The sequence below is a fragment of the Narcine bancroftii genome, chromosome 4 (assembly GCF_036971445.1).
Source record: "Narcine bancroftii isolate sNarBan1 chromosome 4, sNarBan1.hap1, whole genome shotgun sequence".
Taxonomy (NCBI): domain Eukaryota; kingdom Metazoa; phylum Chordata; class Chondrichthyes; order Torpediniformes; family Narcinidae; genus Narcine; species Narcine bancroftii.
In genome coordinates, this window is record NC_091472.1 from 16,488,916 (window position 1) to 16,504,575 (window position 15,660).

The window sequence follows — 15,660 nt, forward strand, 5'->3', positions numbered from 1 at the left end:
AAAATTTGGGATTGTAAACCTCCCAGCTCATATTTCCATGTTAATTTTTCTCTGGCAACTAGTCATCTCACCTTTCCAAAGAAACTTTATGACATGTTTATTTAGTTCCTGAAAAAACCTCTGAGGTGAGGCAATGGTAATGGGCAGTGCTGAAAGAGATATTGTACTCTTGGAAATGTATTCATTTTTACACAATTGACTCTAGCAACTAGCATTATTGCCTGTAATGATAGTGATTATGGTTGAAATGCAACTAGCAATGCCTTACTGTTTGTTTAGACTTGGCTGCCAGCAGGGGGCTGACACACTGTATGCGAGAACTGTAATGGAGACTTGCAGCCTCATGGCATACCTCATGGTGCTGTTTACAACATCTTTAAAGTAAATAACCTTTTCCTTCATCTATATGTTATCTAAGAACTCACACATACGAATACAAGACGAAACATGGTGTCAGAAGTGGGATGAAGGAACATTAAAAGGAATTACTTTAAAAGTTAAAATCTAAAGTCAGCAACTGATCAGTGAAGAGCAGCTAACACAGAGAAAAATAGAAGGATTATATTCACCAGCGAAACTTCAGGTGACAGGTAATGTGGCTGAAAATTGAAACAGATTTAAACAGCATTTTGGATTGTATTTATTGGCAGTCGGAGCTGACGAGAAAAGAGATAAAGTGAAAGTGTCAGTTTTCTTACATGTTGTGGATGATGAAGTCCTGGAGGTGTATAACAACTTCACATTTGCTACTGAAGGAGACAAAATGATACTGGAAAAAATAATAGAACAGTTTGAGGCACACTGCATACCTAAAGGTAACATGACATTTGAGACGCACTGATTTTTCACATGTATACAGAAAACAGAAGGAAGTATTGATCAGTATGTGACTGAATTGAGAAACAGAAACAAAACATGTGAATTTGGTGGACTGACCGACTCGGTCACTGTTATGTTTTTGACGGTGGGAGGAAACGTACACCTGTGGTGTCCTGTAATGACATATCCAACCTGTCAGAAAAGATGGCTCCATTGAAAAAACTAACAGAAAAGAACATTGAATGGGAGTGGAATCACGGGCATGAAAAGTCATGGAGGGAACTAAAGAAAATGCTCACAGAGGAACCAGTTCTGAGGTTTTACGACCCAGCAAGACCCATCAAGATATCATCAGATGTATCACATAGTGGGCTCAGTGCAGTTCTTCTGTAAAAAAAAGATGACTGGCAACCCATTGTGTATGCATCACGTTCAATGACAGGCGTGGAGACGTGATACGGTCAGTTTCAAAAGGAGCTGCTCAGCATCACATACGCCTGAGAAAGATTTCATAAGTTTGTGTCAGGACATGGAATCAGTGTAGAGGCTGACCAGAAGCCCTTGGTTGCATTGTTCCAAAAGCCATTAAATGAATGTCCACTTAGAATACACAGCTGAGAAGACATCGTCTGAGGCAACAACTCAGATTCAAGGACAATCAATCAGGAAATCATCAAAACATGTAAATCCTCCTAAGAGACTCATTGAGCAAATTTAAAGACTCCTGTTATAGAATGAAGTAGTGCTATTTTATTAAATCTTCAAGTTTTAGTCTATGTAAATGTGACACACAAAACAAGTTTAAATTTTTTTAACAATGTTGATAATAATGAAAATAATGAAAATAATGAAAATGTAAGTTCCTGATGTTAAAGTTAAAATTGCAGTTCTACAAAGAAAACATGTTAGTTAAAAGTAAGCTACTTTTGTTTTAAGAAAGGGAGATGTAATGATGGAGATCATGATTGCAATGTAACGAGCAATGCCTTACTGTTTGATTAGACGGCTGCCAGCAGGCGACAGACACACAGAATGCAAGAGCTGTAATGGAGACTTGCAGCCTCATGGTGCTGTTTACAACAACTTTGAAGTAAAGAACCTTTTCCTTCATCCATCTAAGAACACACACATCTGAATACAAGATGAAACATTCTGACATGTTTATTTATTTCCTGAAAAAACATCTGAGGCAATGGTATGGGCAGTGTCTGAAAAAGATATTGTACTCTTGGAAATGTATTCATTTTTACACAATTGACTCTAGCAACTAGCATTATTGCCAGACCCATCCACCTATTCAAATCTTCAACAGTTTTAAGCAAGGGGAGATAATTTAATTTCTGTAAATCATTATCTGTTTTAATCTCCACCTGTAAGCAGCATAATTTTGATTTTATCCCAATTTATTTTATAACCCGTATTATGAACCATGCGTAACGAGCAGCAATAGGCAATAAACCAGACAGTGTTTAATTTTAAAACACTAATTTTATTTTTAACTCTTCAACTTTTAAACTATCCTTAACACTAAATCTATCCCCAGCTATGTGCAGGTCGGTTATGTGTGTATGCACTCCAAAATCCAGAAAGTTCACTCTTTCAAATTCATTGTTGATGCATAGGCCTTTGAAATTTGATGCCAAGAATTAATGTTGAACAGATGAGAAGACTGGAGTTTTAGCTGCTAGTGACTCTCCAATTCTTCTTGCGTTGCCTTTGAAGAAATGTCCATCCACCTGAGCTGTGATCATAACACTCCTGGTCCTTTTGTAGGTGAGACTCAAACTGGGCAACCTCCACGAAGCTTCCAAGACCCTGCCACCAGTCTCTCCAAGTAACTTCACAGCTAGTCACATTTAAAATGAAGCTGTCTCTCCAAGTGACCTCCACTATTTTGCTTCCCAAAAAGACCCTCCTAGCACAGGTCAATGTACCGAAAAGGCCCAGTCATTTACAGAGCATGCTTTGCTCTAAATTCCACAAAAATGGCTAGTCAAGAGAGCTGCGTAAAGAAGCTGTTTTCTCTTTAGAAGTCAAAATGGTTCTCCCCTGGAAAATCACAATGACTTTGCAAGTGTATCAAATTCTTGAACAGACTGTGACAAGACTTCCCTCAGTTTTTCCAATGTATTGAATTATCCCTTAGCTCTCACTTGTGCGTGTGTGAAATGTTAAATGTTAAATGTGACCTTTCAGACCCTCCTGTCTATACTGCCCCATACAGAGATAATCCCATTTTACTAAAACGGGAGGTTGTAATACCCAAGACTTTCCCATAATCTTCCAGTTTTGAGTCCAATTTCTGCAATGAAGTTACTGGTTCTGTCAAAAATATCAATACATCATCTGCAAATAAATTAATCCTGTATTCATCCTGGTTAATCCTGAATCCCTTAATGTCTGGATCTCGCCGAATTGCTTCGGCCAATGGTTCTATAACCAATATAACGAGTCCAGAGATAGTGGATATCCTTGCCTGCTAGATCTAGTTAACATAACAAAACATAACAATTACAGCACGGAAACAGGCCATTAGGCCCTTCTAGTCCGCACCGAACCAAACACCCCTTTCTAGTCCCACCTCCCTGCACAATGCCCATAACCCTCCATCTTCTTCTCATCCATATACCTGAATGCTGGAAAGATTTTTCCATTTGTTACAACTAATCCAATTTATACAAGTTTGCCCTAAATCCAAATCTTTCTAGCACTGTAAGTAAAAAATAAATCCCATTCTAGTCCATCAAATGTCTTTTCTGCATCCAGGGCCACAGCCACACTCAAATCACCTCTCGATTGGGCCAAATTAATTATATTAGGCAACCTGCTTACATTATCAGCAGAAAGGGAAGGGGACTATTCTTTCTATTCTAATGGGCATGATTCCTACTCTAGGATAGATTTGCTTTTGGCATTAATTCAACTCAGGGTAGGATCATGGAGGCTGAATATACAGCAAAACTTTTTATCAGATCACTCACCTCTAGTATTAACAATTTTAATGCTGGACAAACAACAGATGGTTTATAGATGGCACTTTAATTCATTGCTGTTGAGAAGACTGGACTTCTGTGACTTTATAAGGAGATAAATTAAGATGTCTGTGAGACCAACTGTAATTCAACTACAAATAAATTTATTATATGGGATGCTCTATTTAAGAGGACAAATAATAAGTAATACTTCAAGGATTAAGAAAGGATGCACAAAGGAGGTGGAAGAATTAGAAAAGGAGATACTTTATTTGGAAAAGGAGCTTCAGCAAAGGGGTTCTGGAGAAAAACGTAGATTACTTATTAATAAAAAGCTCAAGTAGAATACGTTACAAACATACAAGACAAAAATCAATATTAAGAACTAAACAAAGGTTCTATGAACTAGGGGTAAGAGCCCATAAAGTTCTCTCTTGGCAGTTGAAAGTAGAACAGGACTCAATGTGGTCAAAACAGATACAAATCAGACTTCTTATAAACCACAAGAAATTAATGAGTCTTTTAGAAAATTTTATTCTAAATTATATAAATCCGAATCTCAAGGAGCTATGAATAAAATTGAAGAGTTCTTCTCACAATTGGAACTTCCAATTTAGATATAAAAAGAACAGGAAGGACTCAATGACCCCTTCACTCAGATGGAGATAGGGGAGGCATTGAGCTCATTACAGGTAAGACAACACTTGTGTTCAGTTCTAGTCATCTCATTATAGGAAGGATATGGAAGCTAGGGAGAGGGTGCAGAGGAGATTTACCAGGATGTTGTCTGGATTGGAAAATAAGTAAGATTCTGAGAAGCACAGATAAGGAGGGCAGCCAGCGCCTTTTCCTCAGGGCAGGAATAGCAAACACTAGAGGACATATGTACAAATTGAAGGGAGACATCAGGATACTTGTTTTTTTTTCACACACACAGTGGTGGGTGCCTGGGATTTCTTGCCAGGGGTGGTGGTGGAGGCTGAAACATTAGGGGCATTTAAGAGACTCTTCAACAGGTATGGAGGGTTATGAGGTAAGAAGAGTTTAGTATTTTTGGTAGGAATATGTAGGTCAGCACATTGAGAGCCAAAGGACCTGTGGTGTCCTGTAATGTTCCATGTTCTATGTTCTTATCCCCTAACATGGGAAACATCCTTGCCACATCAACTCTGTCCAAGCCTTTCAGCATTCGAAAAGTCTCTATGAGCGTCCCCCCTCAACCTTCTGTACTCCAACAAGTACAGTCCAAGAGCCAGCAAATGTTCCTCACATGCTAATCCTTTCATTCCTAGTATCATTCTAGTAAATCTCTAAATGGAAAGCGATGACCAGTCAAACCCTTGCACCTTCTTCAATCAATTAGATCAAGGCTGGTCAATACTGGCCTCAACTCCTCATGTGCCAATTCTCCATAGTCCTCACTTTTTGGATCTTTCAAAAATTCATCCACCACTACCTTAAATATTTTTAATGATCTAGCCTCCAAAAGCCAGAGGTACAAAATTCCAGATATTCACCACCCACCACCAAGCAAATTAAAAAAATCACGAACGTCTGTTTTAAATAACCAGCATCATCTTGTAACAATGTCCCTTTACAGAAGACTGTCCCCTCATGAGAACATCTCATGTCCCCCTCACGATCTTGTATGCCACAAAATGCTCAGCCCCATTCTTGTGAACTCTAAAGAGTACAAACCAGAACTGTTAGTCATTAAGTGGATAACCCCTCTCATCCCAGAATTTAGCCTGGCGATTCTCCTTTCGCCTGCCTCCAGCTCTATCAATTTTTTTAAGGTAACTTTTTTGGCCCCTGTCACATCTAAACTGTGCATAGTATTCCAATACCCTGTACACAACTGAAACAAATCTTCATATTCTGAAGAAACACTGGAAAATGCAGATACTGGAAGTCAGCAGATAACAAGCATCCTCAAAGACACTGTGTACTTCTCTCTTTGCTTGTTTCCTATTCTTAAACCCCAAATCCTTTGCAACAAAGGCCATTTACTTTCCTAACTATTTGTTGGACCTGCCAGCAAACTTTTTCTGATACATGCACTGGAACATCAAGAACCCTCTGAACTTCATCAACATTTAAATAATAATCTGCCTTTGAATCTTATAACCTTTTGCTTCCTCAGCTTGAACTCTGCCAACCTTTTTTTTCCCCCAAACCACTCAATTTTTCTAAATCCCCTTGTAGAGTTTCAACATCATTATTACAACATGCACTTGTTATCAGCACACTTGGAAACCTTTGGTTTTGACTTCTCTTCCAGGTCATTCATATAAATAGTAAATAATTGTGGGCCACAAACTCAGCTACGTTTTGTTTCATAGCAAATCAAGAAATCACTCAGAATACATTTTGGTGCAAAGTAAAAAAAAAAGCCTTGTCTTGACCACTTGGATGCAGGCCATTCGAAACTCAGAGAGACAAGGACAGGGAGAGAGAAATATTGCCAATTTGTAACAACTAGAGGTATTCAAATTTTACCTTTGTCTTGTTGAACCCACTCTGTGGATTTCAGATCATGAAGCTGATTTCTTGGGTTAAATATATTAATTAAAGATCTGAAGGGAAATAAGTCCATAACTTGGTCAAACTTCCAGGCAGGGATCCATTCATCTTCTATCACATCTGATAAGCTTGGAAAAATATAAAATATTGTCTGCAAGAGATATAGGGAGATGCACAGTTAGCATAAGATCTGCAAGGATCTTGGTTGGAATATTACATTTACTTGTAAGACTATATTATTAGAAATAATTGGTCATTTATTAATTTTAAATGTCCCCCATAATTTTTGTGCCTGCTAAATCAAGATTGACAATTCTTTTATTCTTATGTTCATTTTTCTGGATCTAGGCACTACCCATTCCCCTCAACGTACCATAGAATACAACAGCTCAGAAACATGCCCTTCAGCCCTTCTAGTCTGTGCCAAACTATTTTTCTGCCTAGTTCCATTGAATTGGATCCAGACCATATCCCTCCATACCCCTCCCACCCATGCATAACATAACATAACAATTACAGCACGGAAACAGGCCATTAGGCCCTTCTAGTCCGCACCGAACCAAACACCCCTTTCTAGTCCCACCTCCCTGCACAATGCCCATAACCCTCCATCTTCTTCTCATCCATATACCTGTCCAACCTTTTCTTAAATAATACAATTGACTCCGCCGCCACTATTTCTCCCGGAAGATGATTCCACACAGCTACCACTCTCTGAGTAAAGAAGTTCCCCCTCATGTTACCTCTAAACCTCTGCCCCTTAATTCTTAACTCATGCCCTCTTGTTTTAATCTTTCCTCCTCTTAACGGAAATAGTCTATCCACATCCATTCTGTCTATCCCTTTCATAATCTTAAATACTTCTATCAAATCCCCTCTCAACCTTCTACGCTCCAAAGAATAAAGACCCAATCTGTCCAATCTCTCCCCATACTCCAGATGCTTAAACCCAGGCAACATTCTGGTAAACCTTCTCTGCACTCTCTCCACTCTGTTTATATCCTTCCTATAATTAGGCGACCAGAACTGCACACAGAACTCCAAATTAGGCCGCACCAACGTCTTATACAATCTCAACATCACCTCCCAACTCCTATATTCCATGCAATGATTGATAAAGGCCAGCATACTAAAAGCCTTCTTCACCACCCTATTCACATGAGTTTCTACCTTCAGGGAACGATGTACCGTTACTCCTAAATCTTTCTGCTCTTCTGTATTCCTCAATGCTCTCCCATTTACCACATATGTCCTATTCTGATTCTTCTTACCAAAATGAAGCACCTCACACTTATCAGCATTAAATTCCATCTGCCATTTTTCAGCCCACTTTTCTAAGCAGCCCAAATCCCTCTGCAATCCTTGAAAACCTTCTTCATTATCCACTATTCCACCTATCTTAGTATCGTCTGCATATTTACTAATCCAATTCACCACCCCATCATCTAGATCATTAATGTATATAACGAACAACAATGGGCCCAATACAGATCCTTGAGGCACACCACTGGTCACCGGCCTCCAACCTGACAGACAATTATCCACTACCACTCTCTGGCCTCTCCCTTTCAGCCAATGTTCAATCCATTTGACTATCTTAAAATTTATACCTAAAGACTGCACCTTCCTAACTAACCTTCCATGTGGTACCTTATCGAAGGCCTTACTGAAGTCCATATAGACAACATCCACTGCGCTACCCTCATCCACATTCCTGGTCACCTCTTCAAAAAATTCAATCAGATTGGTCAAACATGACCTTCCTCACACAAATCCATGTTGAGTGCTCCTGATCAGACCCTGTCTATCCAGATGTTTGTAAGTACTATCTCTAAGAATTTTCTCCATTAATTTACCTACCACAGACGTCAAACTTACAGGCCGATAGTTGCCAGGCTTCCTCCTTGAACCCTTTTTAAATAACGGAACCACATGCGCAATGCGCCAATCCTCCGGCACATGTCCAAATTTTCCTTAACTGTTAAAATTGAGCCCACATTTACCACTTCAGGTGGCAGCTCATTCCACACTCCCACCACTCTCTGCATATGGGGTGACATGGTTAGTACAAAGCTGTTACAATGCCAGCAACCAGGGTTCGAATCTGGTGCCGTTGGTAAGGAGTTTGTATGTTCTCCCCATGTCTGCCTGGGTTTCCTCCCCACTGTTCAAAAATGTACCAGGGGTTGTAGGTCAATTAGGTGTGATTGCGCGGCATGAGCTCACAGGCCAAAAGGGCCCATTACCGTGCTGTATGTCTAAACTTTAAAAAAAATCCTTTAAAAATTTCCCCTTTCACCTTTAACCCATGTCCTTTAATTTTTAGAACCATAGAAAACCTACAGTACAATACCGGCCCTTCAGCCCACAAACCTGTGCCGAACATGTCTCTACCTTAGAAATTACTCGGCTTACCCATAGTCCTCTATTTTTCTAAGTTCCATGTCCCTATCCAAAAGTCTCCTAAAGGACCCTATTGCATCCACCTCCACCACCATCGTCAGCAGCCCATTCCACACACCCACCACTCTCTGCGTTTAAAAAAAAATTTTTAAAAACTTACCCCTGACATCTCCTCTGTACCTACTCCCCAGCACCTTAAACCCATGTCCTCTTGTGGTAATCATTTCAGCCCTGGGAAAAAGCCCCCATCTATCCACACGATCAATGCCTCTCATCAGGTCACCTTTCATCATCTGCCACTCCAAGGAGAAAAGGCTGAGTTCTCTCAACCTGCTTTCATAAAGCATGCTCCCTAATCCAGGCAACATCCTTGAAAATCTCCTCTGCACCCGTTCTATAGCTTCCACATCCTTCCATTAGTGAGGCAACCAGAACTGAGCACAGTACTCCAAGTGGGGTTTGATCAGGGTCCTATATAGCCGCCACATTACCTCTCTAAATTCAATTCTACGATTAATGAAGGCCAATGCACCGTATGTTGTCTTCACCACAGAATCAACCTGTGCAGCTCCTTTGAGCATCCTCTGGACTCGGACCCCAAGATCCCTCTGCTCCTCCACACTGCCAATTGTCTTACCATTAATACTATATTCTGCCATCGTACTTGACCAATATGAACCACTTCACACTTATCTGGGTTTTAATCTCACCTAACTTCAGTGTAAAAAGTCTGTTTGCATTTATTCTATCTATACCCGTTATAACTTTGTACACCTGTTGGTGAGCTGCCCTCTCAAGCAGCTGCATCCTTCTGATCAAAATACTTCCACAACGCTGTTGGCTTCGGGGGGGGGGGTTTAGCTTTTGACCCAGTAATGAAGAAGGCCTGGCAACGTTCTTCCAAGTCAGAATGGTGTGAAACTTGTGGGGGGATCATGCCAATGGTGGTGTTCTCATTCAACTACTGCCCTTGTCCAAGGTAATATAGGTCAGAGTTCTGAAGGAATGCTGACCTAGATTGGTAGGTGCTAAACTTTCAAACGAGTAGGTGGATGGCCTCAGCTTTGACTGGTCAATTTGTTATCACTGCTATCAGATGGTTCAGTCAAATCACCAAGAATGCTTTTACAGTTAAAAAGAAAAAGCAATTATAAACTTCCAATAAAACATTCTCCCTTCCAAGCACCGGGCTTTGATGTTAAAAAACACAAATTGGTTTTGGACAGGATAAACCTCCTTATTTACTATTTAACTGAATTGGGAAGCTGCCATTTTCTATATTTCATTGCATTCACAAGTAGCTTTAGAAGGAACAGAAATGGAAACAACCAGAACAAGGTGCACTGCACCTGGGAGTAAGAAGAAAGTTAAGGAGGCAGAGCGGAAACACTCCAAAAAGGAAAAAGGTGGACAGTGAGCTGATGCCAAGGACCCACAGAGAGATTAATGATTTGAGCTGAGGAGGTTTGTTGTAATGGGTAGAATCCACAGTCCAATTAGGAAGGACCAGGAATTTTTTTAAATTTTTTTTGGGGGGGGGGCGTAAATGATCAATTGTAAGAAACAGAGAAGTGAAAATAAAGGGTTGGAATTCCAGTGTATATACATGAATGCATGAAATACATTTTCAAATTCTGTGATCTACAAGGACATCAGTAGTCCATTTTCCACTTGGCCAGATTATTAAGTAACTAGTTGAATTCAGGTCATATTTTAAGATATGGAATATAACAAACAGCAGGTAACAATGAACCTTCATTAAATTCCATAGTAATGCCTGGATCGCATAAACTGTTTCTATTGGACATACTTTGACCAACTCCCAGTAATGCCTGATATGTATCTCTGAATGTTTCCCTGTGTAATTTCATAAGGATACTGTAGGAGGTATGATATTAGTATACGTGTTATAGGATACAGTTGGAGGTGCATAACTCAAGGTGAAGTCAAGGCTGCGGGGTTATTGAGGAAGAAGTGACTGTGTGCTTCATTGAATACTGTGGCTATTCTAAATCAGATGCAAAAGGTGCCAGTCCTGATGCAGGGTCTCCACCTGAAACTTCGACATTTCCTGCCTCTCTCCCTCCCCACAGATGCCTGCTTGACCTGCTGAGCCTCTTCAGCAGATTCCAGCATCCGCAGCCTCAAGTGGTGGCATGTAAATCTAGTTGGCCTTTCTCTTTTTCTTAATTGTGTATTAAATCTGAATCGCTAAAGGTCACCTAAAGTAGCAAAACGACTTTTCAAAGTACTTTACTAAAATAGCAATAATCAAGGAAAAGCGGGGAAGTTTTCAGCCCCTCGTCTGTACCTCGAAACTGAAGTCTTCCACTGGGTGGAATTTGCCAAAAAAGAAATGGTCCTGAATTCTCTGCCAGTTCCTTCCAGCATTCCTGAACATAAGAAAAAAAAAATCTCTTTAGGGATCACCAAACCCTAAATTGCCAGTGTTATGAATTTAAAATGTGCACATAATTTGTAGGAAATTAGAGTATCCTGTTAAACTTTATTGTCATTTACTATAAAACCCCTGGTATCCAGAATTCAAGCAACCAGCAAAAAAAAAGGAAAATAAGTTTAAATAAACAAATAAATAAATAGACCGCGCGGGGCAACACAGTTGGCGTCGTGGTTAGTGCAAAACTGTTACAGCAGGAGGGCGTGACGTGATGGAGTAGGTGGGAGACGTCTGCCTCTCGCGACAGAAATGTTAAAAACCTGACCGTAAAAGCTTTAAAAAAAAATTTAAATATTGATATATAATTAATATACTTTACAAGGGAATAATGAGGAAAACTAAGGCACAAACTGTTTAAAAAAAAATGACTCAAGTACTGAAGAACTTGGGGATGGAGCCTGGAGAATCGATTTCAGCTCAACCAAGACCGCAGCAGCGGTCTCTTGGTAAGATTCATTTAACTCTGGCACCAACTCCACGCAGCCTCGCGGAAGATGGCTCTGGAGCTCGAAGACGTCGTCCTCTGGATTATTAAGATCAATCGTGCCTGCGTGATCGTTCACGCATGTGTGCTACATCGACCGACCCATGCATCAGGGGTGGGGGGGATATCCGAACTCCCGCAATCTAGCAAGGCTGGACCGTTGGGAGGGGGATTCTGAACCCGGGCACGGGCAGATTTCAACGGAGAATGAGGAAGGTGACATAGGTGCAGGACTGGAGGAGGAAGACATTTACCCAGGTACAGAAGAAGAAGAGACTGTAATTTATAAGGGTAAGCCTGCCTCTAAGCATGTCTCAAATCTGAGCCTCATTCTGAATAGTCAAGTCAATTGTATATGTTGTCTAAACAAATGGAAAATCTGGCAAATCAAACAAGACAAGGGTTTTCTTCTATGAAAAACAATTTACTGGAATGAAAGAAGAGATGACGTTAATTAAGTTGAATGTGGCAAAGTGTGTGAAGCTGGTGTATAAAGTACGAGATAAGTTTTAAAAAATTGAAGAAGCTTTTCATGATTCTCAAGATGATGTGGAACAATGTAAAGAAAAGATGGGGCAGATGGAGGATTCATTTACTGGATGGGAAATTCAGAGGAATGATTTATTGAAGAAGATTGATGCTTTGAAGAATCAAAGTTAGAGGAATAATGTTAAGATTGTCAGATTTTGAGGGTCCTGATCGGGTTCAATTTTTTCAGAAGTGGATTCCTGAAGTTTTGGGGAAAGAATATTTCCCAAATGGCTTGGAATTGGATAGAGCTCATCGAGTGATAAGAAGTAAACCTCTTCCTGGTCAAGCGTCACCTTCCATTCTGATTACAAGATAGAGAATTGATTTCAAGAGTTGCAGGTCAGAATGCGAGAAGTAATCAAGGCCCCCTGGTGGTTAAGAATAATAGTTTTCTTTTATTAAGTCAAGTTGTCATTAGACGTCATAAGGAGTTTAACTCTACCAAAGCTGTTTTGAGGAAGAAAGGGTGTAAATTTGCATTTCGATATCCTGCTATTCTTCAAGTTTTTTTATGGAGACTCAATCTCAGTTTTTTACTGATGATGCGGAAGCTCTTACATTTGCTAATTCTTTACCTGATAACAAACAAAAGAAAAGTCAAGAAACTCCTTTTCAACAGTTTACACTATCTCAGAAGGGGACGAAGAACGGTATACAAGAGAGGGGATATCAACAATTGATTGAATTTGACATTCATGATGATCAAGTTAATAGAGACTTGGAAGAAGCTTATCCTCCTGTTTCTTGTTCTGTTCGGGAGAGGTGGTTTGGCTTACTGCTCCTTCCGAAGTCGGTGGCCACTTGTGGCATTGGTCACTCATGTACAATTGATGGAGGTAATACTGTAGTATAGTATTTTTTCTTTTTTTGGGGGGAGGGGGTTGTGTATGAAGTTTTCTTTTTTTCCTAGAGGAGATTTTTTTTGTCTATTTGCCATGGAGAGGAGTCCCACCATGTGTGGTAAGGTGGTTTTTGAGATAAATTGAAATAATGGCGAATTTAAATTTTGCTATTTTTAATGTTATCAGGCTCAATAATCCGATTAAGAGAAGAGTATTGGCATATATTAAAAAGTTGAAGGTTGATGTTGCTTTTTTGCAAGAAAAATATTTAACTGAGAAGGAACATTGGAAATTGAAAAGAGACTGGGCTGGTCAAGTTGTAGCTTCTTCGTTTAATTCTAAAGCAAGAGGTGCAGCCATTTTGATTAATAAAAAGTTATCTTTTAAATTGGAATCAGTTACTGAGTCATTAGTCGTTAATTGTAAAAAAAAAAATTCTGAATCATGGATTTTGATGGATCTTTATGCTCCAAATAAAGAAGATGAGAAATTTATGTTGGATTCTTTTTTTTAATTTGAATCAAGCAGATGAAAAAGTTATGGTTGGAGGTGATTTTCATTGTTGTTTAGACCTATTGTTAGATAAATCTCCAAAAATAGTAATTAGGACAAAGATGGCAAGACAATTAATGATGTTTATGAATTTAATTGATATTTGGAGGAAATTGAATCCTAAAGAGAAAGATTTTTTGTTTTATTCATTTTGACATGATTCTTATTCCAGATTAGATTTGTTTTTGTTATCAGCACAGTTGCAAGGTCGTGTACTATCAGCTGAATATAAGAGTAGAACTTTGATCATTCATTGTTATTAATAACAGGTACAGGCTCAGAGAGGATTGATACTCACATGTAGATGGAGATTTAATTCTGTTGTTAAAAAATGTAGAATTTTGTAATTTTACAAGCGATCAAATACAGCTATTTTTGGAAATAAATATGGATTCTGTTAATAGTACATTTGTTTTATGGGATGCTTTAGAAGCATACTTGAGGGGACATATTATTAATTTTACTAGTAAAATTAAGAAACAACATGCAGTTGAAGTAAATATAAATTAGAGAAGGAGATAGAGATTTTAGAAAAAGATTTATAGCAGAATTCAACGGAGGCTAACAAAATATGTTTGATTAATATGAAATTATGGTATAATTCATTACAAACTTATGTTTGAGAAGTTATTACAGAGAACTAAATGAAGATATTATGAATTAGGGGAAAAAGCTCATAAGGTTTAAGCTTGGCAATTAAAAATGGAACGTTTCAAGAACAATAAATGCTATCAGGAAAGATTCAATGATTACATATAAACTTCAAGAGATTAATGATGTGTTTCGGGAATTTTATGCAAAATTATATACATCTGAAGTAGAGGAAAATAAAACTAAAATTGATAATTTTTTACTTGGCCTTAATTTATCTTCTTTGAGTAGTATGGATATTAAAGATTTGGATGCCCCTTTTACTTCTTGAGAGGTAATAGATGCACTTCGATATGCCAAATGGGAAGTCTCCAGGTGATGATGGTTTTACTTCTGAATTTTATAAAAAATTTCAAGATTTATTAATTCCATTATTGATGGAATTATTGAAACAGGCAACTGAGGTTCATTCTTTTCCAGATTAATTTTCTCAGGCAATTATTACAATTATTCTTAAGAAAGATTGGGATCTACTGAAAGCTGGGTCTTGTAGACCAATTTCGTTGTTGAATGTTGACTATAAGGTTGTAACAAAGGTTCTAGCTAATAGATTGGCAAAATGTTTACCAGATTTAATTAATTTGGATCAGGCTAGATTTATTAAAAATAATTATTCAACAGATAATATTGTGAAATTGATTTCTTTGAGTAATAGTTCTCGAGAGGAATCCAACCTACCAATGGTTATTTCATTGGATGCAGAGAAGGCCTTTGATAGAGTTGAGTGGAGTTTCTTATTTAAAGTTCTGGAGAAATTTAAATTTGGTCCAATATTTATTAGTTGGATTAAGGCTTTATATAAAAATCCTATTGCTGGAGTTGTGACAAATGGACTGTTATCGTTACCTTTTATGTTGAATAGATCAACTAGACAAGGATGCCCTATGTCGCCAGCTCTTTTTGCATTAGTTATTGAACCTTTGGCTCAGATGATTTGGCAAGATGGTAATATTAAAGGTATCAAAGTGAAATATGATGAATTTAAAATTAATTTGTTTGCAGATGATGTTTAGATATACTTAACAGAACCTCAGAATTCTTTGAAGCAGTTACATGATAGACTGGAACAGTATGGCGAAATATCAGGTGATAAAATTAATTGGGGGAAAGAGTGAGATTATGCTATTAGTGGAAATGGATTATTCTCCTTGTAAACATATTATTAAATTTAGATGCTCAGATCAAATTAAGTACTTAGGTGTTAAGGTAGATAGTAATTATAGTCATTTATATGAATTAAATTATTTACCATTACTTTCTAAAATTAAAAGTGATTTGAATCAATGGAAATATTTGCCAATTACATTTTAATTGGAAGAGTTAATTGTATTAAAATGAACATTTTTCCTTGGATTCAGTATTTCAATCTATTCTTTGTAAGATTCCCTTAAAATTTCTTAAATATTTGAACTCTATGGTGAGAAA

At 38.3% G+C, this 15,660-nt stretch overlaps 1 protein-coding gene across 6 annotated transcripts in view; it reads right to left on the reverse strand.

Annotated features, from left to right (window-relative positions):
• The window catches only part of LOC138760353 (probable methyltransferase TARBP1), a 276,950-nt gene that overhangs the window by 88,749 nt on the left and 172,541 nt on the right, over positions 1-15,660 (reverse strand). For all 6 annotated transcript variants that reach the window (XR_011355556.1, XM_069930829.1, XM_069930827.1 and 3 more), the window contains 2 exons: positions 11,029-11,110; positions 6,291-6,465 (listed from right to left, as the gene is read on the reverse strand). Coding sequence is in view for 5 of the 6 variants with exons in the window: in XM_069930829.1 (XP_069786930.1) it covers positions 6,291-6,465; positions 11,029-11,110 (257 nt within the window). In the remaining variant the exon portion in view is untranslated. The remainder of the gene's footprint in view (positions 1-6,290; positions 6,466-11,028; positions 11,111-15,660) is intronic.